At 38.5% G+C, this 21704-nt stretch overlaps 1 protein-coding gene across 2 annotated transcripts in view; it reads right to left on the bottom strand.

Annotated features, from left to right (window-relative positions):
• Positions 1–21403, bottom strand: part of DACH1 (dachshund family transcription factor 1) — a 438758-nt gene extending 417355 nt beyond the window's left edge. Inside the window, exon 1 of one of the 2 annotated variants that reach the window (XM_060637011.3) lies at positions 19697–21403. In XM_060637011.3, coding sequence (XP_060492994.3) covers positions 19697–20532 — 836 coding nt within the window. In that variant the 5' untranslated portion in view covers positions 20533–21403. The remainder of the gene's footprint in view (positions 1–19696) is intronic. The other variant, XM_060637012.3, reaches the window with a different exon arrangement.
• Between the last annotated feature and the right edge of the window lie 301 nt (positions 21404–21704).

Raw genomic sequence — 21704 nt, 5'->3', positions numbered from 1 at the left:
ATAGAATCTAAAAAAACTGTAGAGCAGATCAACGAAACCAAGAGTTGGTTTTTTGAAAAAATAAACAAAATTGACAAACCTCTAGCCAGGCTTCTCAAAAAGAAAAGGGAGATGACCCAAATAGATAAAATCATGAGTGAAAATGGAATGATTACAACCAATCCCTCAGAGATACAAACAATTATCAGGGAATACTATGAAAAATTATATGCCAACAAAGTGGACAACCTGGAAGAAATGGACAAATTCCTAAACACCCACACTCTTCCAAAACTCAATCAGGAGGAAATAGAAAGCTTGAACAGACCCATAACCAGCGAAGAAATTGAATCGGTTATCAAAAATCTCCCAACAAATAAGAGTCCAGGACCAGATGGCTTCCCAGGGGAGTTCTACCAGACATTTAAAGCAGAGATAATACCTATCCTTCTCAAGCTATTCCAAGAAATAGAAAGGGAAGGAAAACTTCCAGACTCATTCTATGAAGCCAGTATTACTTTGATTCCTAAACCAGACAGAGACCCAGTAAAAAAAGAGAACTACAGGCCAATATCCCTGATGAATATGGATGCAAAAATTCTTAATAAGATACTAGCAAATCGAATTCAACAGCATATAAAAAGAATTATTCACCATGATCAAGTGGGATTCATTCCTGGGATGCAGGGCTGGTTCAACATTCGCAAATCGATCAACGTGATACATCACATTAACAAAAAAAAAGAGAAGAACCATATGATCCTGTCAATCGATGCAGAAAAGGCCTTTGACAAAATCCAGCACCCTTTCTTAATAAAAACCCTTGAGAAAGTCGGGATAGAAGGAACATACTTAAAGATCATAAAGGCCATTTATGAAAAGCCCACAGCTAACATCATCCTCAACGGGGAAAAACTGAGAGCTTTTTCCCTGAGATCAGGAACACGACAGGGATGCCCACTGTCACCGCTGCTGTTTAATATAGTGCTGGAAGTTCTAGCATCAGCAATCAGACAACAAAAGGAAATCAAAGGCATCAAAATTGGCAAAGATGAAGTCAAGCTTTCGCTTTTTGCAGATGACATGATACTATACATGGAAAATCCGATAGACTCCACCAAAAGTCTGCTAGAACTGATACATGAATTCAGCAAAGTTGCAGGATACAAAATCAACGTGCAGAAATCAGTTGCATTCTTATACACTAACAATGAAGCAACAGAAAGACAAATGAAGAAACTGATCCCATTCACAATTGCACCAAGAAGCATAAAATACCTAGGAATAAATCTAACCAAAGATGTAAAAGATCTGTATGCTGAAAACTATAGAAAGCTTATGCAGGTAATTGAAGAAGATATAAAGAAATGGAAAGACATTCCCTGCTCATGGATTGGAAGAATAAATATTGTCAAAATGTCAATACTACCCAAAGCTATCTACACATTCAATGCAATCCCAATCAAAATTGCACCAGCATTCTTCTCGAAACTAGAACAAGCAATCCTAAAATTCATATGGAACCACAAAAGGCCCCGAATAGCCAAAGTAATTTTGAAGAAGAAGACCAAAGCAGGAGGCATCACAATCCCAGACTTTAGCCTCTACTACAAAGCTGTCATCATCAAGACAGCATGGTATTGGCATAAAAACAGACACATAGACCAATGGAATAGAATAGAAACCCCAGAACTAGACCCACAAACGTATGGCCAACTCATCTTTGACAAAGCAGGAAAGAACATCCAATGGAAAAAAGACAGTCTCTTTAACAAATGGTGCTGGGAGAACTGGACAGCAACATGCAGAAGGTTGAAACTAGACCACTTTCTCACACCATTCACAAAAATAAACTCAAAATGGATAAAGGACCTGAATGTGAGACAGGAAACCATCAAAACCTTAGAGGAGAAAGCAGGAAAAGACCTCTCTGACCTCAACCGTAGCAATCTCTTACTCGGCACATCCCCAAAGGCAAGGGAATTAAAAGCAAAAGTGAATTACTGGGACCTTATGAAGATAAAAAGCTTCTGCACAGCAAAGGAAACAACCAACAAAACTAAAAGGCAACCAACGGAATGGGAAAAGATATTTGCAAATGACACATCGGACAAAGGGCTAGTATCCAAAATCTATAAAGAGCTCATCAAACTCCACACCAGAAAAACAAATAACCCAGTGAAGAAATGGGCAGAAAACATGAATAGACACTTCTCTAAAGAAGACATACGGATGGCCAACAGGCACATGAAAAGATGTTCAACGTCGCTCCTTATCAGGGAAATACAAATCAAAACCACACTCAGATATCACCTCACGCCAGTCAGAGTGGCCAAAATGAAGAAATCAGGAGACTATAGATGCTGGAGAGGATGTGGAGAAACAGGAACCCTGTTGCACTGTTGGTGGGAATGCAAATTGGTGCAGCCGCTCTGGAAAGCAGTGTGGAGGTTCCTCAGAAAATTAAAAATAGACCTACCCTATGACCCAGCAATAGCACTACTAGGAATTTATCCAAGGGATACAGGAGTACTGATGCATAGGGGCACCTGTACCCCAATGTTTATAGCGGCACTCTCAACAATAGCCAAATTATGGAAAGAGCCTAAATGTCCATCAACTGATGAATGGATAAAGAAATTGTGGTTTATATACACAATGGAATACTACGTGGCAATGAGAAAAAATGAAATATGGCCTTTTGTAGCAACATGGATGGAACTGGAGAGTGTGATGCTAAGTGAAATAAGCCATACAGAGAAAGACAGATACCATATGGTTTCACTCTTATGTGGATCCTGAGAAACATAACAGAAACCCATGGGGGGGGGGGAAGGAAAAAAAAAAAAAAAAAAAAAAAAAAAAGAGGTTAGAGTGGGAGAGAGCCAAAGCATTAGAGACTGTTAAAAACTGAGAACAAACTGAGGGTTGATGGGGGGTGGGAGGGAGGGCAGGATGGGTGATGGGTATTGAGGAGGGCACCTTTTGGGATGAGCATTGGGTGTTGTATGGAAACCAATTTGACAGTAAATTTCATATATTAAAAAAAAATAAATAAATTAAAAAAAAAAACAAAAAAAAAAACAAAAAAAAAAAAAAAAAAAATTATGCTTATTAACAAAGACTTCACACCCGAATTTTCATGTATGTCTTGAGAATTGAATTTTCTTGCTAACCTAGCTAACAAAAGTGAATTAGAGAAGACAAAAATATATCTGTCAGTTGACTTGACACAGTCACAACTGTTTTACTCATCTTGGCCATGCCTCGGAGATCTGAAAACATCCATTTCAACATTTGACAGCATATTAACAGTCTCAATATTGTGGACTCCTGTTCAGTTTGCTATAGGCAAGAGATCGTGCCGTTACACAAGCCAGTAGATCGATTGGTCTTTGGTAGAATCTTAGTTTAAGACTCTTTAAGGCACTGATTTATGCACAATTGATCTGATCAGCCATGCAGTCAATGTGATTTATTAGCTAAGATGGCCAAAACCCTTTTTTCTCCTTTTTCATGCAGTAGTAATTCACCTCATTAGAGGTGGAATCATTATAGGAAGCTACTGAGAAATAAGAAGTTGAACCTGCTGGCCTGACTCTTTATTTCCCCCCAATCTCTGGATCTACCCACCAGTAACAGCTAAGACCAGAGCTGCTGTGTGCACATGCAGAAGCCAGTGAGCTCGCGCCATGGCTGGAAATGGATGGATCGATTAACAGGGATTCTAACACTCCTCCGCTCTGAGACCGTTTGCAGACAGCAAACTTGTTCGTTTACCTTCATGAGAAACTCATTCATTTCATTTCTGGCACACATTTTTTTCTTTATTTAGCCACAGTAAGACAAATGACTTGTATTACCTTGTAATTATGGTGTTTAACTAAACACAAGACCAACAATGTGTATAACAAGGGATGGCAACCTGTGGTGTACACGTGGACACATGCGTGCGTGCACATACACACACACACACACACACACACACACATTTATACTCCCAATGTTACACAAGACCTAATTCTGAATAGCCCAGAAAGGTTCACCAATGGGTAAAATACACATGTAAATTTGCCAACCAGTTATATTTTCTATAATATTTGGGGGGGGGGGATATCCATAGCTTATATATGGTATAAACATTCCTTTCCTCTCTTTAAGGTCTATCCCCCACCCAGGTCCTTTATCTGAAGTCTCTACTGACCTTAAACTTATTAACAAATAGTTAAGGGAGGAGGTGTAGGATGGTAAGGTAGGGCCATTCCATGAAACAGTTCTACTTTAGAACAGAGTATTTACTCGACACCTCCTCTTCCTTCCATTCATTCTGCTGCTAAGAGTGCAAAGCCAGGAATCTTAACTCAAGTAGCCTCAGTCATGCATTTGCCTTTGACTTAATAGAGATTCTGCACATCACAGTGATTTCATAGGATAATAGCTGCCCCCTATACCTCATCTTTTTCTAAAAGAATAAGCATTCTGCCACTTCCCTGCCTGCCCCCCACCCACACTATGGATGGAATAAATGAATATGCAATACTCTACAACTAAAGATTTGACAGCCACCCATTAGAATGATTATGCAGTACAAAAATGTTGAGGGTAGTACATTATTTCACTACATATGTGCTATATAAATTGTGAATTGCTTTTATTAAGAAATCCAGATTTACTTAAGCCCAGTTATGTAATTTCTGTACAAAAGTCTACTATGAGCTCTATCTTTGATTCACTTTGACAGATGACTCTTTTAGAATATGCTGAATGAATGTACAATTTTTAAGCTGTACATTGTTTCAATAAGACAAGCCTTAAAATAAAACAAAGAACAAAATAATTTGCAAAATATATGAATGCTTTTATAACTCTCCCAGGAGGGAGAACACCACCTGTCCTTATTACTAAATCAGCAACGTTAAAATGCCAACACATTTAGTTATTGAACTAGTTCAAAAGAAATACGGGGTGTGTGTGTGTGTGTATTTGTGGTGTGATGTGTGTGTTTGCACATTTGTAATCACATATTCAAAACCAGAAACCTTTACTGAAAAGATCTCAGGTGAAAATTTTGCTGTATAAGAACCATATCAGTCAGGGAAAATATAATCTGGGATCTGGAACTCTTATTCTCATTGGTTCTTTTCTATTAACCATCAAAACTTTCCCTTTCATCTTCCCTATTTAATAGAGATAAGTTGAAAGCAAGTGGCTTCTCTTGATTTAGATTTCTGTTTCAAAACTTTGGCTGGATTAGTATTTGTTAATTATCTATTTATTAAGAGGGTTACAACTCCAGGTTTATCATACATTTAAAAATTTACATTATAAATTACATTATATTTTTACATTAGAATTCGTAAAATTCAATTTATTTAGATATAAGTCCAATTCTCCAAATAAAACCTTGCTTATGTTATCAATGGCTTAACATAAATTTTCTTTTCCTTTAGTTAATTGTATTTTCTCAGCACCAGTTTTATAAATAGAGTAAGACACTCAAGGGAAAATATTCAGCTGGTACAGAGTGGCTTTCTGGTTGCTGAAATCATTCACTCTTTGGACTTGTGAACCACAAAGCACCCACAGCTCAACAAATCCCAACACAGCACATGCCATGTCACGTCTTACTGCTGTAACATAGTCCTCACATTCTACCCTCCCAATATAGCTAAACAGCTCCATATTGATGAGGATAGCAACAACTGACATCACAGTCTATGGACTACAGTCCTGCCATTAAGCATATGCTATTACTATTTAAAGAATTCAAATTTATCTTAACTCGGGACCACTTGGGATGAATATTTTAGTTAGAGACCCAAAATGTTCTTATGATATTGTCTCATGTAATTTTGTTCCAAAGTAGATATGTGATCTAGTAAAATTCTCCATGGGTTCTGCACTGGTTTAAACAGCGAGTGTACAATCTCTGCCTAGTTAAGCTACACATTTACATGGTGAGAGTGCCAATGAGTATGTTTCATCAGACATTCCTGGAAGCTGTCTGGCCAATAGGAGTGGTTTGAAACGGTTCCCTAATCACTGTTGAAATCACTGATAGTACTGTCTGTCCACACTATGACAGACAAAAGCTGAAATGTATTAAACATAGCAATCCATCATCTTGCAGATGGAAAGCAGGAGCCAGGCCAGTTCAGAGGCAGTGACTACCCGCTGCCTAACAAAGGCCGGAGCCCTGACAGTTCAGTCCCTTCCTAGCTCCTCACTACCACCCCTCCATCTAAGATGAATGAATGTAATCAATGAGGGAGAAAGCCTGCTGAGGACCTCAAATTCAAACATTGTTACATTTAAAGTGCTGCTTTTTTTTCCCCCTAATCAGAACTGTTGCTTCAACAATTTTCTCCAAATATTAAAAGATGGGTATTTATGTAAACAAATGAATGAATAAATGAATGGACTGTGTTTTCAAGAAAGCATATCCTTGGAAAATACTGCGTTGGTATACCATTAAGTTTGGAGAGCTAGCTTTGAAACAAAGTTCTGATACCAACTCAGAGGAAGTTAAAAAAATCACTAAATTAAGGGCAAGTTTACATTGTGTGAAGCAACTTAATAGTGATGTTCTCTTTGAATGGCCAGGGGATTATTATTTTTAAATAAGCACCAAATAGAAATGAAATGCTATTTGCTAAAGTTCAATTCATTTTGCATACTTGTTTCTAATAGGACATATGAGTCACAAAATAGCCAAAGGGACAGAAAGAACCCTCAACTGCTAACAGCACATTAACAAAGTATAGAAACGAAAGGCACTTTTCTTTGGATTTCAGCCTTGTCATTTCCAATTTTCTGCTCCTTGGACATGCTTGTATTCAAATTCTGGAACATCTATTCAGCATATCAATCCTAATTAGACAATCTGGGTCTGGAAAGGATGAGAGCTGGGTCATTTGCATAATTTAATCATAAATACTCAGTGATACATATTTCCAAATGCATTTGTACAATTATCTTTTCATCCTTGGGGCAATGGTATTAATATGATTAGGCAATATTTCTGGAAAAAACAGACAAGTATGCACTCTTTTTAACTGCAGCTTAGGGCGATATGAAAAATTAATTAATTTCTGAAGAAAATCAATTTCTCTACGTGACCACATTAGACATTGCTAAACCAAGACTCAGAAACCTCTCTCAATCACTACATTTTATCAGGCCCTTCTAAATTCTGATTAGTAGGTGAACAATTCAATAGAAAAACTAGTAATGTATCAAAAGGCATCTTAAATTTTGAAGAGATCTTTCTGTCTAGTTTTCATTTCGGTATACTACCCTGCTTTACTTAAACGCATTGTTATTTAACCAGTCAATGAGAAGCCTGTGCTTTTGGTGTGAACTCATCTTGAGTGATCTTTTATTAATGTACATTAACCAATTTCAAGGACAATAGGATAGGGTTACTTTTGAAATGCTTTTTCAAGAAATGGATTTATATTCACCTAAAATAATCCTAATTCGCACAAGACTGTTTATTATGGAAACAATCAGATAAACTAAGTTGTCCCAAAAAGTACCATTGTTATAAGAAAAACATTATAACACACTTAGCAGAGATATAAGAACCCAGGTGGCTAATCTGATTTTTTAAAAAGAGATTCGGCTTTGTATGTTGATTAGTACAAAAGAAAGAAATCACATTTGTGAGTTTAAATGCACTATTCTTTTCTTTTCAATAAATGAAAAAGTAGAAATTACTGCATGCAAATATTCAATATTCATTTAATTTGCATAAAGGTGCTTGAACAAATTTTTGATTCTAACAAGCTCATTTTTCATGCGTTTTGTCTTTCATCCTAATCTAGCATCTGTCATTCCTTTTTGAAGTTATTATCGGCCCAATTCCCTCTTGGACATGGTTGCTGGGTGACCGGTATCTTAGCACCCACTTTGACAGGAACAGATGTGAATCTGATCAAGAGATTTCCCAAGAGTACCTGAAATCACAAACAACTTTTGTGAAAAACAAACAGCATCCCTGTCATGGGCCCTTATTTAACCTACTCCCCAAAAGAAAGAGCTAAGAAGTTTACTCTAGATCAAATATACCATTTTTAATTTTATTTCCTAAACTTGGAGCAAAATAAATTTTAAAATATTACGTTTTCACACTGTTAAAATTGGGGAAACCAATCTGAATTTCAACAGCTCAAAAACCTGTTTTTATTCTGTTTGGGGCTAGATGCTTATAGGTAAATTTCATGATAAGCATTTATATTTTCATGCACAATTTCACTAGAGTTTCTACCAAAAAAACAACAAGATCACTATGAGGATAATTTAGATGATAAAGATATTTAAGAAGATGAAACGTAGTTTGGTGTTGGAAGGCTTTCTACATTAAGTATGACGTAGAATCTTGTACAACATTAAGGATTACTCTACTCATAGAGAATTATCTAAAATATAAAAGTTCTATCTCTCATGCATTTTATGGCAAACATTTTTAAAGTATTTTTTCTTTTTGCAGTTCATGTGGTGTACCATCAATCATTATTGGAAATGGACCTGCAAAGTGCCACTAGAAAACAAAAAAGGTCACAGAAACTTCATATTATCACCATTACAAAAGTCAGAATAGGTTGCCTCTCCTGAGCCAGATTCTTTTTTAGAACAGCATAATGTGGTTGGGTCATGTGATCCACCCCCTTTCCTTCCTTTTGTCAGATTGAGAGAAAGTGAAGAGCAAGAGCCATGTTAAATCATCATCAAACTAGTAGGGTCAAACTTCCAAATGAAATATTTAATCAAATGTTGATATTTTAGGGGCGTCTGGGTGGCTCAGTCAGTTGAGCGTCCGACTTAGGCTCGGGTCATGATTTCCCGGTTTGTGAGGTTGAGCCCCGCGTCGGGCTCTGTGCTGACAGCTCAGCACCTGGAGCCTGCTTCAGATTCTGTGTCTCCTCCTCTCTCTGCCCCTCCCCTGCTCATGCTCTGTCTCTCAATAATAAATAAACGTTAAAAAAAATGTTGATATTTTATAAATATGGCATCAAAATAATCTTAGGGAACATCCAAATAATTGATTTAATTTTTCAGCCTCATTCCAGTGTCAAGACAATGCAGAAAAATGTTAGCTTATGGTGAAAGCAAGATATTTTCTTTTGCCACCTAACAGCCAATAACAAAGAAAAAACAACATATGTTTAAAGCTCTAAATATTTTCTCCTTGATTATTTTGACTTATGATAGTAAGGAAAGTGGTATACTTTCCACTGGAAATTTCAATGTTTTCCTCTAAGAATCGATTTGTTATAAGCATTGTTACTAGGAATTTTTATGTTTGGTTCTTGTAGGAAAACAACCAATCATCCAAACGGTTTTATTAATGTTAAGTGAAAAAAAAAAGGTGAAAAGTCTTTAAAATTATTTTTAATTTTGAATTGGGGAAGGAACATGCTAAGCTTGGTTCCAAAATCCTATCATGAAATTATTTAGTCATCATAATTGTAACAGCAGATATTTGAGTAGGGGTAAAAATGTACGCATGTTGCTTTATCTTTCATAAAGTGTTGCTGTGCATGTAGGATTGAGAACAAGTCATTCTATATGGAGAATGTTCGGTAGTCTCATGATGGTCATTTAATACCATCAATTATAAGCAAAGAGACACTATAGCCTTACCCATTTACATTCGTTATCCATTGGTATATGTAGGATATAGCATTTTGATATTACAGAAAATAAGCAAGCTATTACCCACCTATTGTGAACACATGATTAACTTCAGTTTTACAGTGTAGGCCCAACCACATAAAGTACATACAACTAAAACAGGAATAGCTTTTATGTATCCAATTTATCATTAACCACCTTCATGTGTTACTATTAGTGGTAAAAGCAGGCTTCAGGAAATCCCTTCATATAGTCCAACAAAAAGTAAAATAAGGAATATAACCTTTTAAAATGCAAGTCTAAGAAAATTAAACTTATCCATTAAAAATCCTTACTCTGAAATGTTATCACAGGGAGCAACTCCCTAAAAAAGTTTCTTCCTCTCCTTGGGCTGACTCTTTAGTGGAGGGAAATCAATAAAAAGTACAAAATAAATGTCCGATTAAACAATTTTGTGTTTAAACTACTTATATCTAGGACGTATATTTAAAACATAGATACTTCGTTTTTAAAAGTAACATCTTACTCCCATGTGAAAACGTGAATATCTGCAAAATTTTGATGACACTTTGGCTTACTGGTGAAGTGTCATTTATGAATGATATTTTTTAAATTTCCTAAAAGCACCTAGTTACTAAATTTGGTAGCCAAACAGGTGTTAACAGAAAGAAAAATCAAATTTGACCCAGAAGGCTCCAATATTAAGGTTTGAATTGGGATCAGTTCATTCCTTTCCCATGGGGTAACTTGTATAAATGTAATTCTATGGTTTCATAAAAGCAGGTCAAGTTTCTATCCCTGGGGGTCTTTTGGCAATTTGAAGCATGGAAGCACTGTTGCTGGCTACAAGTTCAAATCTGCATGTACTATCAATGGGGTGAAGAAAAAAATCAGTGAACAGCAGACATATATTCATCTTGGATTATAATACGCACTTGTCAGAGGGTACTTAGAGGGTAAGAATAAGGGTGTCAGAGCTCACAAGTCATAAAATATCTTGAAATCATTTTTACTTATAAATATATACGCATACCAGATAATGCAAAAAGTAGTATGAAATATGTCTCTTTTTTGGTAACAAAATGCAAAGGTGAACTTGAATGTCATTTTGCATTTACTATGTGCAAGGTTGTTTTTAATTCCACAAGCTTTAGAGGAGGCAGAATTTTTCAAGTAGTCACTGTTTTTTAACCTCTTTTCTACTTCACCAAAAAATGCATGCATTCTTGCACTTTTACCAATGATGTAATGACTTGACAAATGCCATGGAATGATTGAGAAAGTAATTGATTTCATTTAACTGGACCTCTACCAGGTGTTTTGAAAGACAATGACAGTCCACTGCAAGAAGTGGTAATACACTTCTTATGTAGACCTGCAGATTAACCCCTGACCTCATTCCTAACTCATCGCATTGATGGCAAAGCTTTTAGAAGAGCAATCATTTTTTTTTAAGTTATGAAATTGTTTTCCTATCATTTATCCACTGATTGTAAAGGATATGCTTGCTCCAAAGTGCAAGCAGCAATGAAATAAACTAATAAAAAAAATGGAGCAATGACATCAACCACATTAAATGTTATTCCATAATGTACAGATTCTAGTACCTAATAGTTTAATATCTATTTCATACAAATAAGATAATTCTCTGACAAATATTTTCTGGAGAGAATTAAAAGTACACTTCAGTTATCATAAACATAAAGGTATAGGAAAAATTAAGATAAGTTTTTAATCATTGTCTTACTAACAATAGAACATTGTTTATCATAATTACACTTTAAAATATTTAAGTATAAATTATTTCTTTCGTGCTAAAATTAATTCTAAATATATTTTCTATTATCATTCAGTAAAACAGAATTTCTTTTTCAGTGTTATTTTATATTTCACTAAATTGCAGAAGGCAAAATTAAAGTCAGTTTTTTGGTAAAAGTTTTTTGTCCTCCGGCCCTATGTCCTACAAGAGTGTGTGTGTGTGTGTGTGTGTGTAGTGTGCGCGCATTTGGGGGGAGGGGGTGAAAGAATACAAACACACATACACATATATGTAAAAGTTTTTCTAATGAAGATATTATAATTATTTAAGCATAAAAACATAGACTACACATAGGCTACGGTTAATATAAACAAAGATATCCACCACCAAGACTTCTAAAATACTGATAAAAATTTTACACCTGTTGCATACACAAGGGCATCTATCTTAGTACAAAATGTGTGACTGGTAATAGGACAATTAAAAGTGTTCTAAATTATTCACTTAAAATCCAGAGGCCATTGAACTACATATTGCCTAACTCAAGAAACAGTATTATTTTGAAGATATTTTCAATATAAAATAGGAATTAACATTTTAGGATATGTCCGTATATTTTCGTACAGTTGTGATAGGTTCAAAGATTTGTTATACCTTCAGCGATTTGCTTTGTTCATACGTAATATAGGGTTATGAATAATACAACCCATTTACTGTTGCTATTAATAAAATTGCAGAATATAATCAGTTTAAGATTTTAACAAAATACTTTGTATGCTTGATATGTGAATATAATAAAGTATTTCTTGATTAACATATTCTAGAGATTTATTTTCATTATCTTTCCTTAAGAAATGACCAGCATCCCTTAAATTGAATTAGCAAGTATTTACTGAAAATGCTTCTATGTGTTTCCATAAAATAATTCCCTTTCAACTAGTACTCTTTCTTTCCTGAATATGTCTTGTTTGTCCTTGATGAAAAGTATTATTTTCGTGTTGTGACTGGAAAAGCAACCTAATTGATACTATATAAATTCAAAGATAAGTTACACTGTGACTTTTTAATACTTCACCTCTCCATTCATTTATTGTAAGGAAAGAAAACATTCCTCAGCTCTTCAATGTTACGAACCAAAAGTAACCAATATACTAAATTGCCTATTTCATTATTGTTTTCGTGAAAATCATGCCTGAAAAGCATATTCAATTTTTTTGTCAAACATATACACTACCTTCAAAATCCACTGCAGGATTATTATAAGTCTACTTACATTAAATTACATTTATGTTCTTCAGATCATAGTAGTTTTGACTTCCTCTGAGAAACATGCAATGGATTCCAGGTATTATATTCATCTTATATAATAATATGTTTTAAATGCTTCAGCTAAGCTGTCTTCTTTTTAAATCATTGCTCTCTAAAACTTTTTTAAAAGCAAGTAGCTATTCACTGCATCACTGTGCTGCACAGTATTAGACATTTCAATATACTTATAAGCACAAAAATAGAAGAGCAATTAAATAATGATATAGTGAGTTTTCCAGTTTAGTAAAGTTGTCTTTGACAACTTTCACTCAAGTCACGTACTTTTATACATGTAAAAGAATCCCAGCCTGATATCCTGGACCAGCTCCAAGCTAATTTGAATCAGAAAGCAACAGGGCCACACCTTTAACAAAATTCAGTCATTGGCCACTTCAATATCCAACTTAGAAAACTACAGATGAATTTGTTTAAATGGGTGAATTAGAATCCTCTTAGCATATAAAGTAAGTCCAGGTAAGAATACACCAGAAATTTAAAATATATTTGGTTCAAGGTCCCTGGTTTTGGATTAAGTAATGATTTGAGTCATTCTCTATATGATTTTATATATCTGTATACCTATAGCTCTATCTCTATCTATATATGACTACATATACAAAGGGGATGATTGTCTGCTATTTTATTCAAATAATTTTAATTCTATCATTACTTTGAAAAACAGTAAAATTTCACTGATTGATTGTCTAATTGACTAATTTATATTGAATGGATAAAAATTCTGTTCATAGTCATTTGCACATTTAAATATCATGAACTGTAACACACACACTCTTTACAAATTCTTAGAAGACTTCTCAAAGTAAATAGGTACATCAAAATAAAGTGACCCACGAGTTGATCTAATAATAACAAATTACTGGACCAAACGTAAATATACTAATCTCGGTGTTCTTGTTTTCCAAAGAAACAATTTGGTAAACTAATCTCAGTATCTGAATGAAGTAATTTCTGTATTGTGGCATATACTAAAAAGCACATATCAACAATTAAAAGTTATTTTGAAAGACACTTACTGTAGCAAAAAATTACTTTTGCCTGGAAATACTTCAGACAAATTGAGAAGAAAAGTAAAGGAATTTGAGCACAATGTGGGCTCACAGAGCGTCTGCTATGCCTGAAACACGTAAATGTGAAGATCAGGGCCTTTGATATGACACTCAGCTAAGCCCCATTTGGTGAGCTTTTAATTCAGGGTTTTCTTCATTAAAAAATAAATTACTGAACATAATAAATATAATGGAAAAGAGGTCCCCTAATGCAGTCTCAAAGCCTAAAAGTGTAAATATAAATGCATTCTTAGCTAAAATTTTTAACCTGTAGAACTTAAACAAGAATACACATGTATGGATATATATATGTATATATATAACTGACCAATCACAATCTAGTAACTCAGTAGTTAAGAGGATGGCACATGCTGGTACATGGTAAGGTCACTCTATTTTTATATCAATTCAAATATAAAATGATAAAACTTTATTTTAATTACATATTATTTATATTTAAATACCCAAATAGTTAATATCAACTTTATTTTATATTCCCTGTCATTTTAAAAGTCTATAACGATGTGATTTTTTTTTTTTTTCTGGTGAACAATCTGAAAATTAAATTCTTGAAAGATAAAATTCTGGCCAACTTTAACTTTTTTAAAGAAACAAGTGACGAAAACCTTAAAATCAAAATATTGGGTGAAATCTAGAAGACTCACCTGTCCCTATTTAGAAAGCTTACTTCATATAATTTCTTCAAAGATTCAAAGGGAAACAGTTTACAACCTGTGAGAGTTGCATTTCTTAAATTTTGCAATACATGGGTTCTATGTTGCTACTACAGTGCAATTTAAATGATTATTTTACTTGATTAACAAAGGCAATTGTATGAAACAATTTAGTAAAATAACTTGGAAAGAGAAAATAACACTAATTGATAGTCAAAGCACAAATTGTTCCTAAAATAACAACTACTTGGTTGCACATTAAGCTAATTTACAAATGCTACTTACATTCCAAAAACAAAACATCAAATGAGAAACAATAAAGCATATTATGTTTTCGTATGCTGGTGAATCACACATGGTAAATCACCAAAGAGAAGAGTGATTTATGCTCAAATCCAGCCAAGACTTTAATCAATATTGGGTGTCACATCTCAGGAGGTTGGGGGAGGTAGTGAGGCAAAAAGAGAATGGCTAATATTGGTCTCAGTAATTTATACGCAACTTCTGTGAAATGTAGATTAAACAAAAAAGTAACAGCAGATTTGGACTAATCAGAAGAAGGTTCACAAAGTCTGTATTAAATGTGATACAAAGAATTTATGTAAGGGAACTATGAAAACAAAAAAGTCTGTTTATTTTATATAATGTTTGCAGCTTCACAAAATAAAATATCCTATGTGCAAATCAAATTAAGTGTCTCAGAGCATTAGCTAATCATCTGTGGAGTTCAGAAAGTAAACCATCTTCATAACTATGTGCACTCTTTACAATAACGATTATGTGCATTACTGGAGACTAACTCAAGAAAAACAACAGGTTGAAAAATATCCAAATAACTCAAGAATTTGCATTACATAATACAATTTGATTGAACAAGGTAAATCCTAGGTTAGAATATTCTTAGATTTTGTTTATGTATTAATTAAACTATAACTTAGTAACAGTTTAAACGTATACAGGAACAAGTGGCAGAACCAAACTTAAAGTTGCATATTTTAGGCCTTACTCTTCTAATTATGTCATATTATTTAGGAAATGTTATAAAATGAAACATTAGGCTTTACAGGAGCCATTAATCAACTGTAATACAAAAACTTCAAAAGCATAGTCTCTCTTCATTCGAAGTAATTTTAATCTCTCTGTGCCAAGTATCGTAATTATCTGTGAGAAGTGAATCTGTATTTGTGTTGAAACTTTCTATTACCAATGCAGAAGTGTGTAAGTCCATGCCATCGAAAAACATGCAGTGGGGGAAATGTTCAATACATATCGACTGGTTCAGTTTGCCATCTTTATTAAAACTCCTGACAAACAACAGAGCCAAGTGTTGGAGAATATTTTATATTTCTTACAGTAAAATTGCATCCATATATTACTACTGGACAAAAAAAGACTTGAAAAGTCTTTCAATTTGCTGTCTATGGATAGTATTGACTTTTAAGACAAAGGAATACTATTTGTGAATATATCTATATGCATATAAAATGTCTGATAAAACCAACTGGAATCTATTTAAGTTAAAAACCTCCACAATACTAGGGCTACATAAGACCCAAATCACAATCTGGTTTGAAAGATCCTGAAACAAAATCTCCCTCTGGCAATATTCAAAAAATAAACATTTTAGATAACACAATACAGCAGTCACTTTTTATTACCTGAATTCACAGAAAATTGAATCCTAACCCAAATCTACAAACAAGCGACTGACTCATACAAACAGAGGCTTGACCATGTACATAATTACTTTTCTTTTGTTGTTGCTGTTTAGTGGTTACCAGTTAATTAAGTGACCTCTGATGCACCAGCCAAGTTCATGCAACTAATGTTTAGTTTAAAAATAATAATTGGAGGAAGCTGATCAAGGTCAGACTCTGTCCTTTGACAACTTTTAAATATATTTCCTTACATATTCTCTCATTTTTGGACTCTTACTTTTAGCTTTACTATCAAGCAAGTGATAGTCTCTGTTTCATCTCCTTGTGGTAGTGACAGATGGCTTCAACATTTATTCTAGTTTTTATAGATAGCATACTGATGCAATAGCCCCAAGCAAATTAAATCCACTCTAAGGTTTGTCACCAACTTACTGAGCCACTTTGAGCAAGTTTATGAACCTTTTTTCTCTTTGATATCATTTTGGTTTCTCAGATTCCCTGGTATCTAAATGCTATCAAGAGACAGAATTAGATATATGTTCTGTAAAAAGATGAGAGTGCTAAGATTTGATGTTTCTTATACACTATGTATATATTATTTTATATAGTTTGCCTTTTGCACAGTTTGTCTTACCCTCTGCATAAATTATTCCTTTAGATCGTCTCTTAAATAGCCAAAGGAGAAAGAAACCAGAATGAAAGAAATCAATATATCTAGGTGAATGAAAAAGGATCTTAATAGAAAAGGCATAAACTGGACTTGAATGGAAAGAGTAATTTTAGTTTTGAAGATCCAAGGTGCAAGTATTGTAGGTATTGCTTTCAAAGTTAAGAAATAAGACAGTAACACTTGTAATTATCATTAAAAATAATAGTGTAATATAATGCAAACAATATGTTTTAGTGACAGGGAGTTCCACGATAAGTTTTCTATTTTTTTTTTTACAGTTTTGATTTACAAATTGATTTTTTACAGGTTTGATTACAGTGCAGAGTTAAGAAAACCTAGGTAAAGATCTCCAATTACACATCTTCTAAGGTTAATGACTGCTGTATTTGCATGTATATAGGTTTGAGTAAGGCTTGTAGATGATGAAAGATCAAACGCAAGAGTAAATCAACAAACTAACCACGTTTAACTTAAAAATAACCTGAAACTGAGTTTTAGAATAACACGTGTAATTGTAAAATATTAAGACGAGGTGATTGAAACATAATTAGAATATTGATGAAATATTTTTGAAGAGATATAATAGTTCTATTGGATTTAACTTATGTTGGCTGTGAAAGTTTAAACTCCAGAGCTATTGTTAACCTCAGGGAAAAAAAAAAAACTAATTAAAACATTTTTGTTAGTAACTTTAAGAATATTTTCCAACCGTATAGTGAGGACTTCAATTCCAAACACTAAGCAAAATTTCAGGGGAAAAAAAATCAAGGGAGTAATTATAAGAGGGGTACCACTACCTGCTTTACATTGATTGTAACGTTGCAGTCATTGAAAGAAGTTTTCTCTGGCAATTTTTGTGTGTGTGTGTGTGTTATGTGTAATGGTCATTAATTATCGAGTACAGTATGTGCTGTAAGAAACACACAAAGAGATTTCAAGAGCAGAATGGTTTGATTACTAAAGAGAAACACAGTAGCTTTTCACCAAATTACTAGATAGGTAGACAATTTCATAACAACCAACTGGCTTCAAATTTCAACTAGCATTCTTTCCAACTGTAACAATTTTCTGCCCTGATTTGAGTACTTTTAACAATACATTGTTGGCAAATATTTTATCCTCTGGACGTCCTAGGACTCCAATTATCTCGGTAAATGACGTTTAGTGATCAAGATCACCCCTCAATCTTTACTGCCACCTGTCCATCCTCTTGGGCACGCGCGCGCGTACACACATGCACGCGCTCTCAGCAGTCACCCAAAAATAATAGAAATGAAGGTTCAAAACCCAGACACACACTAAAGACCCCATGCAAAGGATGGCAAACAAGGAAAAGAGTTTCTGGCTAGGTCAGAATAGGACATTCGCAAGGTTCGAGTTGGAGTCAGCTTTCGTCTTACAGCCTTCCTGGGGCACTAGCCAGAAGTCTTCCAAGGAAGTAATAGCTAGGGGCTTTTTCACCCCTGTTTCCTTTTGGTCTCGTCCTACCCCTCTTTCCTTCGCAGCTCAGTTACCCTAGCTCTATTAGGGGACACACCTCCTAAAAGAGTACAACTCTCTTCCTTCTCCCGGTCTTAAACTTATTTGGAGTGTATCGCAGTCCCCGCGCAAATTTTGCGCGCAGTTCCCACGCGTCCGCTTCTGGTATCCAACTTTCCCTACTCTCTTTCTCCAGGCATCTCAACTTTTCCCTCTGCCTGGAACGGGGGACCAGGCTGCACTGTGAAAGCGGGTGGAAAGAACATTTCCACCCCGAAACTGACAAGTTACCCCACTCCCGCCCCCTCTCGGTAGATCCTCCCCCAGTGAGCGTTCATTAGCATAAAACCGGTCGGGCCAGGCACCGGGTCCCCTGGCCTCCAGGGTTCGCGCGCTTTGCCGGGCTGTGGAAGTCACAGCACGGGGGATTCAGGTCTGCGGAACACCCCAGTGCAAAGCTTGCACCTGCTCATTGCGTGAGCTACTAACCTTCAAAAAAAAAAAAAAAAAAAAAAAAGTAAAGAAAGAAAAAAAAAGAAAAAGAAAAAGAAAAACAATTTGGAGAGAGAGAGAAAGAGAGTGTGTGCTTCAGTCTTCCTTCCCCATCTCTCCAGGTCAGCTTCCAAGAGTCTCAGGCACCCGTCAACTCCCCCTGCAGAAGGAAACCCGGCTGGTTCCCTCGCATCTGCCCCGGGGCAAACGTACCCCTTTATCTCCTTTGCACAAGCTCACAGGCGGCCACACGCACACGTGCGCGCACACACAGACCCCTCCCCTCAGCGGGCTTCCCCTCGGGGCTTTGGGACTGAGCTCGAAGCGGGTCCCCCGGGATCGCTCCGGGGCTTCTCGTCCTCGGAGGTCTTTTCCCTCCCGGCCTCGAAGAGGCCCAGGCCCGCAGCTTCCTCGCGGGCCCCTCACCCGGGGCGCGCCTTCCCGCTCCCGAACCCAGCGGGTCGGGGTCACGACCTCTCCCCGCCCCCGGGACGCCGCTCGGGCGCCGCCGACCAGCCCCGCCGGTGCCCCCCCCCCCCCCACCGGCTCGCGGTGGAACCCGGGTCCGAGGGAGCACACACTCTGGCAGCCGTGCTGTGAGGGGTCCCCAGACGCTGGCGCGGCCCAGGAAGGGGGCTGTGGCTCCTGGAAATGCACGGTCCTCCTCCTTCCCGCCCCCTCCGCCCCGAGGCTCGAGGTTCCCGCGTCCCACAGCAGCCAAGCCCCTGCGCCCAGACGAGCAAGGTGGGGACCGGGCGGAAGAGCGAGATCTGGGCAGGGTGAGGTGCCAACTTGTCGGAGGGTCGGGAGCGGCTGGCGAGCCTCGAGGAAAGGGAGGAGAGGGCCGTGCTCTCCAGGGCGCGCGGCTCGCGGGCGCGCGGAGCTGGAGGCGCCAGGAAGGGAGCGAGGGAAGGATGAGGAGGAGGCGGGAGGAAAGGGACCGCGGGCGGCGGAGGCTACCCCCCGCTCTTTACCTTGCGTTGGTGCAGTCATTGTAGAGGGTCTCGAAGTCCTTCCTGGAGATGAGTTTGCAGCGGTTCACTCCGGGCTGGATGGCGCCCAGTCCCCTCAGGATGCGAACCTGTTCCACATTGCACACCACCGGCGTGATCTCCAGCCGCTTCAGCTTGGTGTAGACCGTGTGCAAGCCCCCCACCAAGTGCTTCAGGAACAGGTCGAAAGCCTGGGGCAGGCAGATCAGCTCGCAGCCCTCCACCGTGAAGGAAGCCACTTTGGCCCCCCTCAGATCCACCATTTTGCACTCATTATTCTGAGGGGTGTTTTCCACTGGGGACGGGGTCGAGTACACGGGTTTCCCGGGGAGGGGGCCGCAGCTGCTGCTGCTACTGCTGCTGCTGCTGCTGCTGCTGCTGCTGCTGCTACTGCTGCTGCTGCTGCTGCTACTACTACTGCTGCTGCTGCCGGTGCTCGCGTTGATGGGGGTGCTGGAGGCGCCGCCGCCGCCGGCGCTAATGCCGCCGCCGCCGCCGCCGCCGCCGCCGCCGCCGCCGCCGCCGCCGCTCGCGGTCGCCAGGCTGGGGTTGCAGTTGCTGCCGCCGCCGCCGCCGCCTCCGTTGCCCGCGCCGCCGCCGCTGGTGGAGGTGACTGTGGCCGCCGCCGCCGCCGAAGCGATGGGCTCCGGCCGGAACAGAGTTGGCCCTGAGGACGCCGGGGGCCCGATGGACGGAGCCGGAGACGAGGTCGCCGAGGAGGTGGAGGTGGTGGTGCCGGAGGAGGAAGCAGACGTGGAGATCGGGGGTTGAGGGGGGACCAGCTGGGTCGGAGGGATCAAAGCCGCCGGCACTGCCATGGTCACATATAAGGGGAGAGCGAAGAAGGAGAAGCGAGGGGAAAAGTTGCCACACACCCCGGGGAGGGGAAGGGGGAAAAGAGAGGGGGGAGAAGGAGCGAGGGGGTATAACAACAACAACAACAACTCCAGGGGAGAACGAGAAGGAGAAAGGGGGGGAAACAAGGAGGTGAGGGCAAGAAAGCGAGCGCAGGAGGGGCGAGCGCGAGAGGCGCTCTGGAGAGAAACGCACAAAAGTGTCCCGCAAGTCGAAATGCGAGTCCTCTCCGGGGGCTGGGATCGGGGGCTGGTTTGGGAGGGGGGGCGGGGGCGGGGAGGGTCGGCTGTTGTTGTGTGGGTCCCGCTCTAGCACAAAGTTAAGGATGAAGGTGAAAAGGAGGAGGTTTGAAGGACTTGGGTTCTCCCTGGCAAGTACATTGATCAAAGATTGAGAGGGGAATGACAGAGAGAAAATGAGCTGAAAAGTGCAGGCTGCCGGCTGGACGAGTTGTTGTTGTCACACGGTGCAGAGGGGAGGAGCTCCGGAAACTTGAAATACCCTTTGAAGCCGCAAAAACCTCACTCACTAGTATTAACCCAAATTATCCAACCAGGAACTCGGAGCAGAGACTCCGAGAGCGCGAGACGCGGAGGGAAAGCGAGTGAGCGAGAAAAGGAGGGGAGGGGGGGAGGATAAGGAAGAAACTACGCGAGGGACGGAGAGGAAGAGCCGGGGACACAGAAGTGGCGGTCGGGAAAGGAGAGGGAGACGATCTACTTCTCTTCTGCTACTACCGTTAGGTTGCATGTCTAATATTCCATTTCGTCCGCGACGACTCGTAATTTTTTTTTTTCCCCAAAACCTTCTGAGCAATCGCCTGCCAACTTAAAAGAGGAGCCAGAGCGCTCCGAGCTCTCCTTCAAGGATTGAGGATTTATCTGCGCTCGTGTTGGCAATAAGATATAAATGAAAACACATCCCCTCACTTCGTGATTATTAAGAAATTATTTTCAGGGAGCTTCACATGTGAGCAAAGTCTATGTTTGATGCAGCCGATTGTGTTACTCTCTCTGTTAAATTATTTATTAGTGTAAAGAGAGTGAAAATTCCAGGACAGTTGTGGGGGGAAAGGCAGTCTGAAGTCACTTCAGGATAATGGAATCCTCTGTATTTAGTTTCTTATTTCCTGATA

This window comes from Panthera onca, chromosome A1 (genome assembly GCF_046562875.1).
Source record: "Panthera onca isolate mPanOnc1 chromosome A1, mPanOnc1 haplotype 2, whole genome shotgun sequence".
Taxonomy (NCBI): domain Eukaryota; kingdom Metazoa; phylum Chordata; class Mammalia; order Carnivora; family Felidae; genus Panthera; species Panthera onca.
The sequence above is the reverse complement of the archived record's forward strand: the minus strand, read 5'-3'. Positions and strand labels throughout refer to the sequence as shown.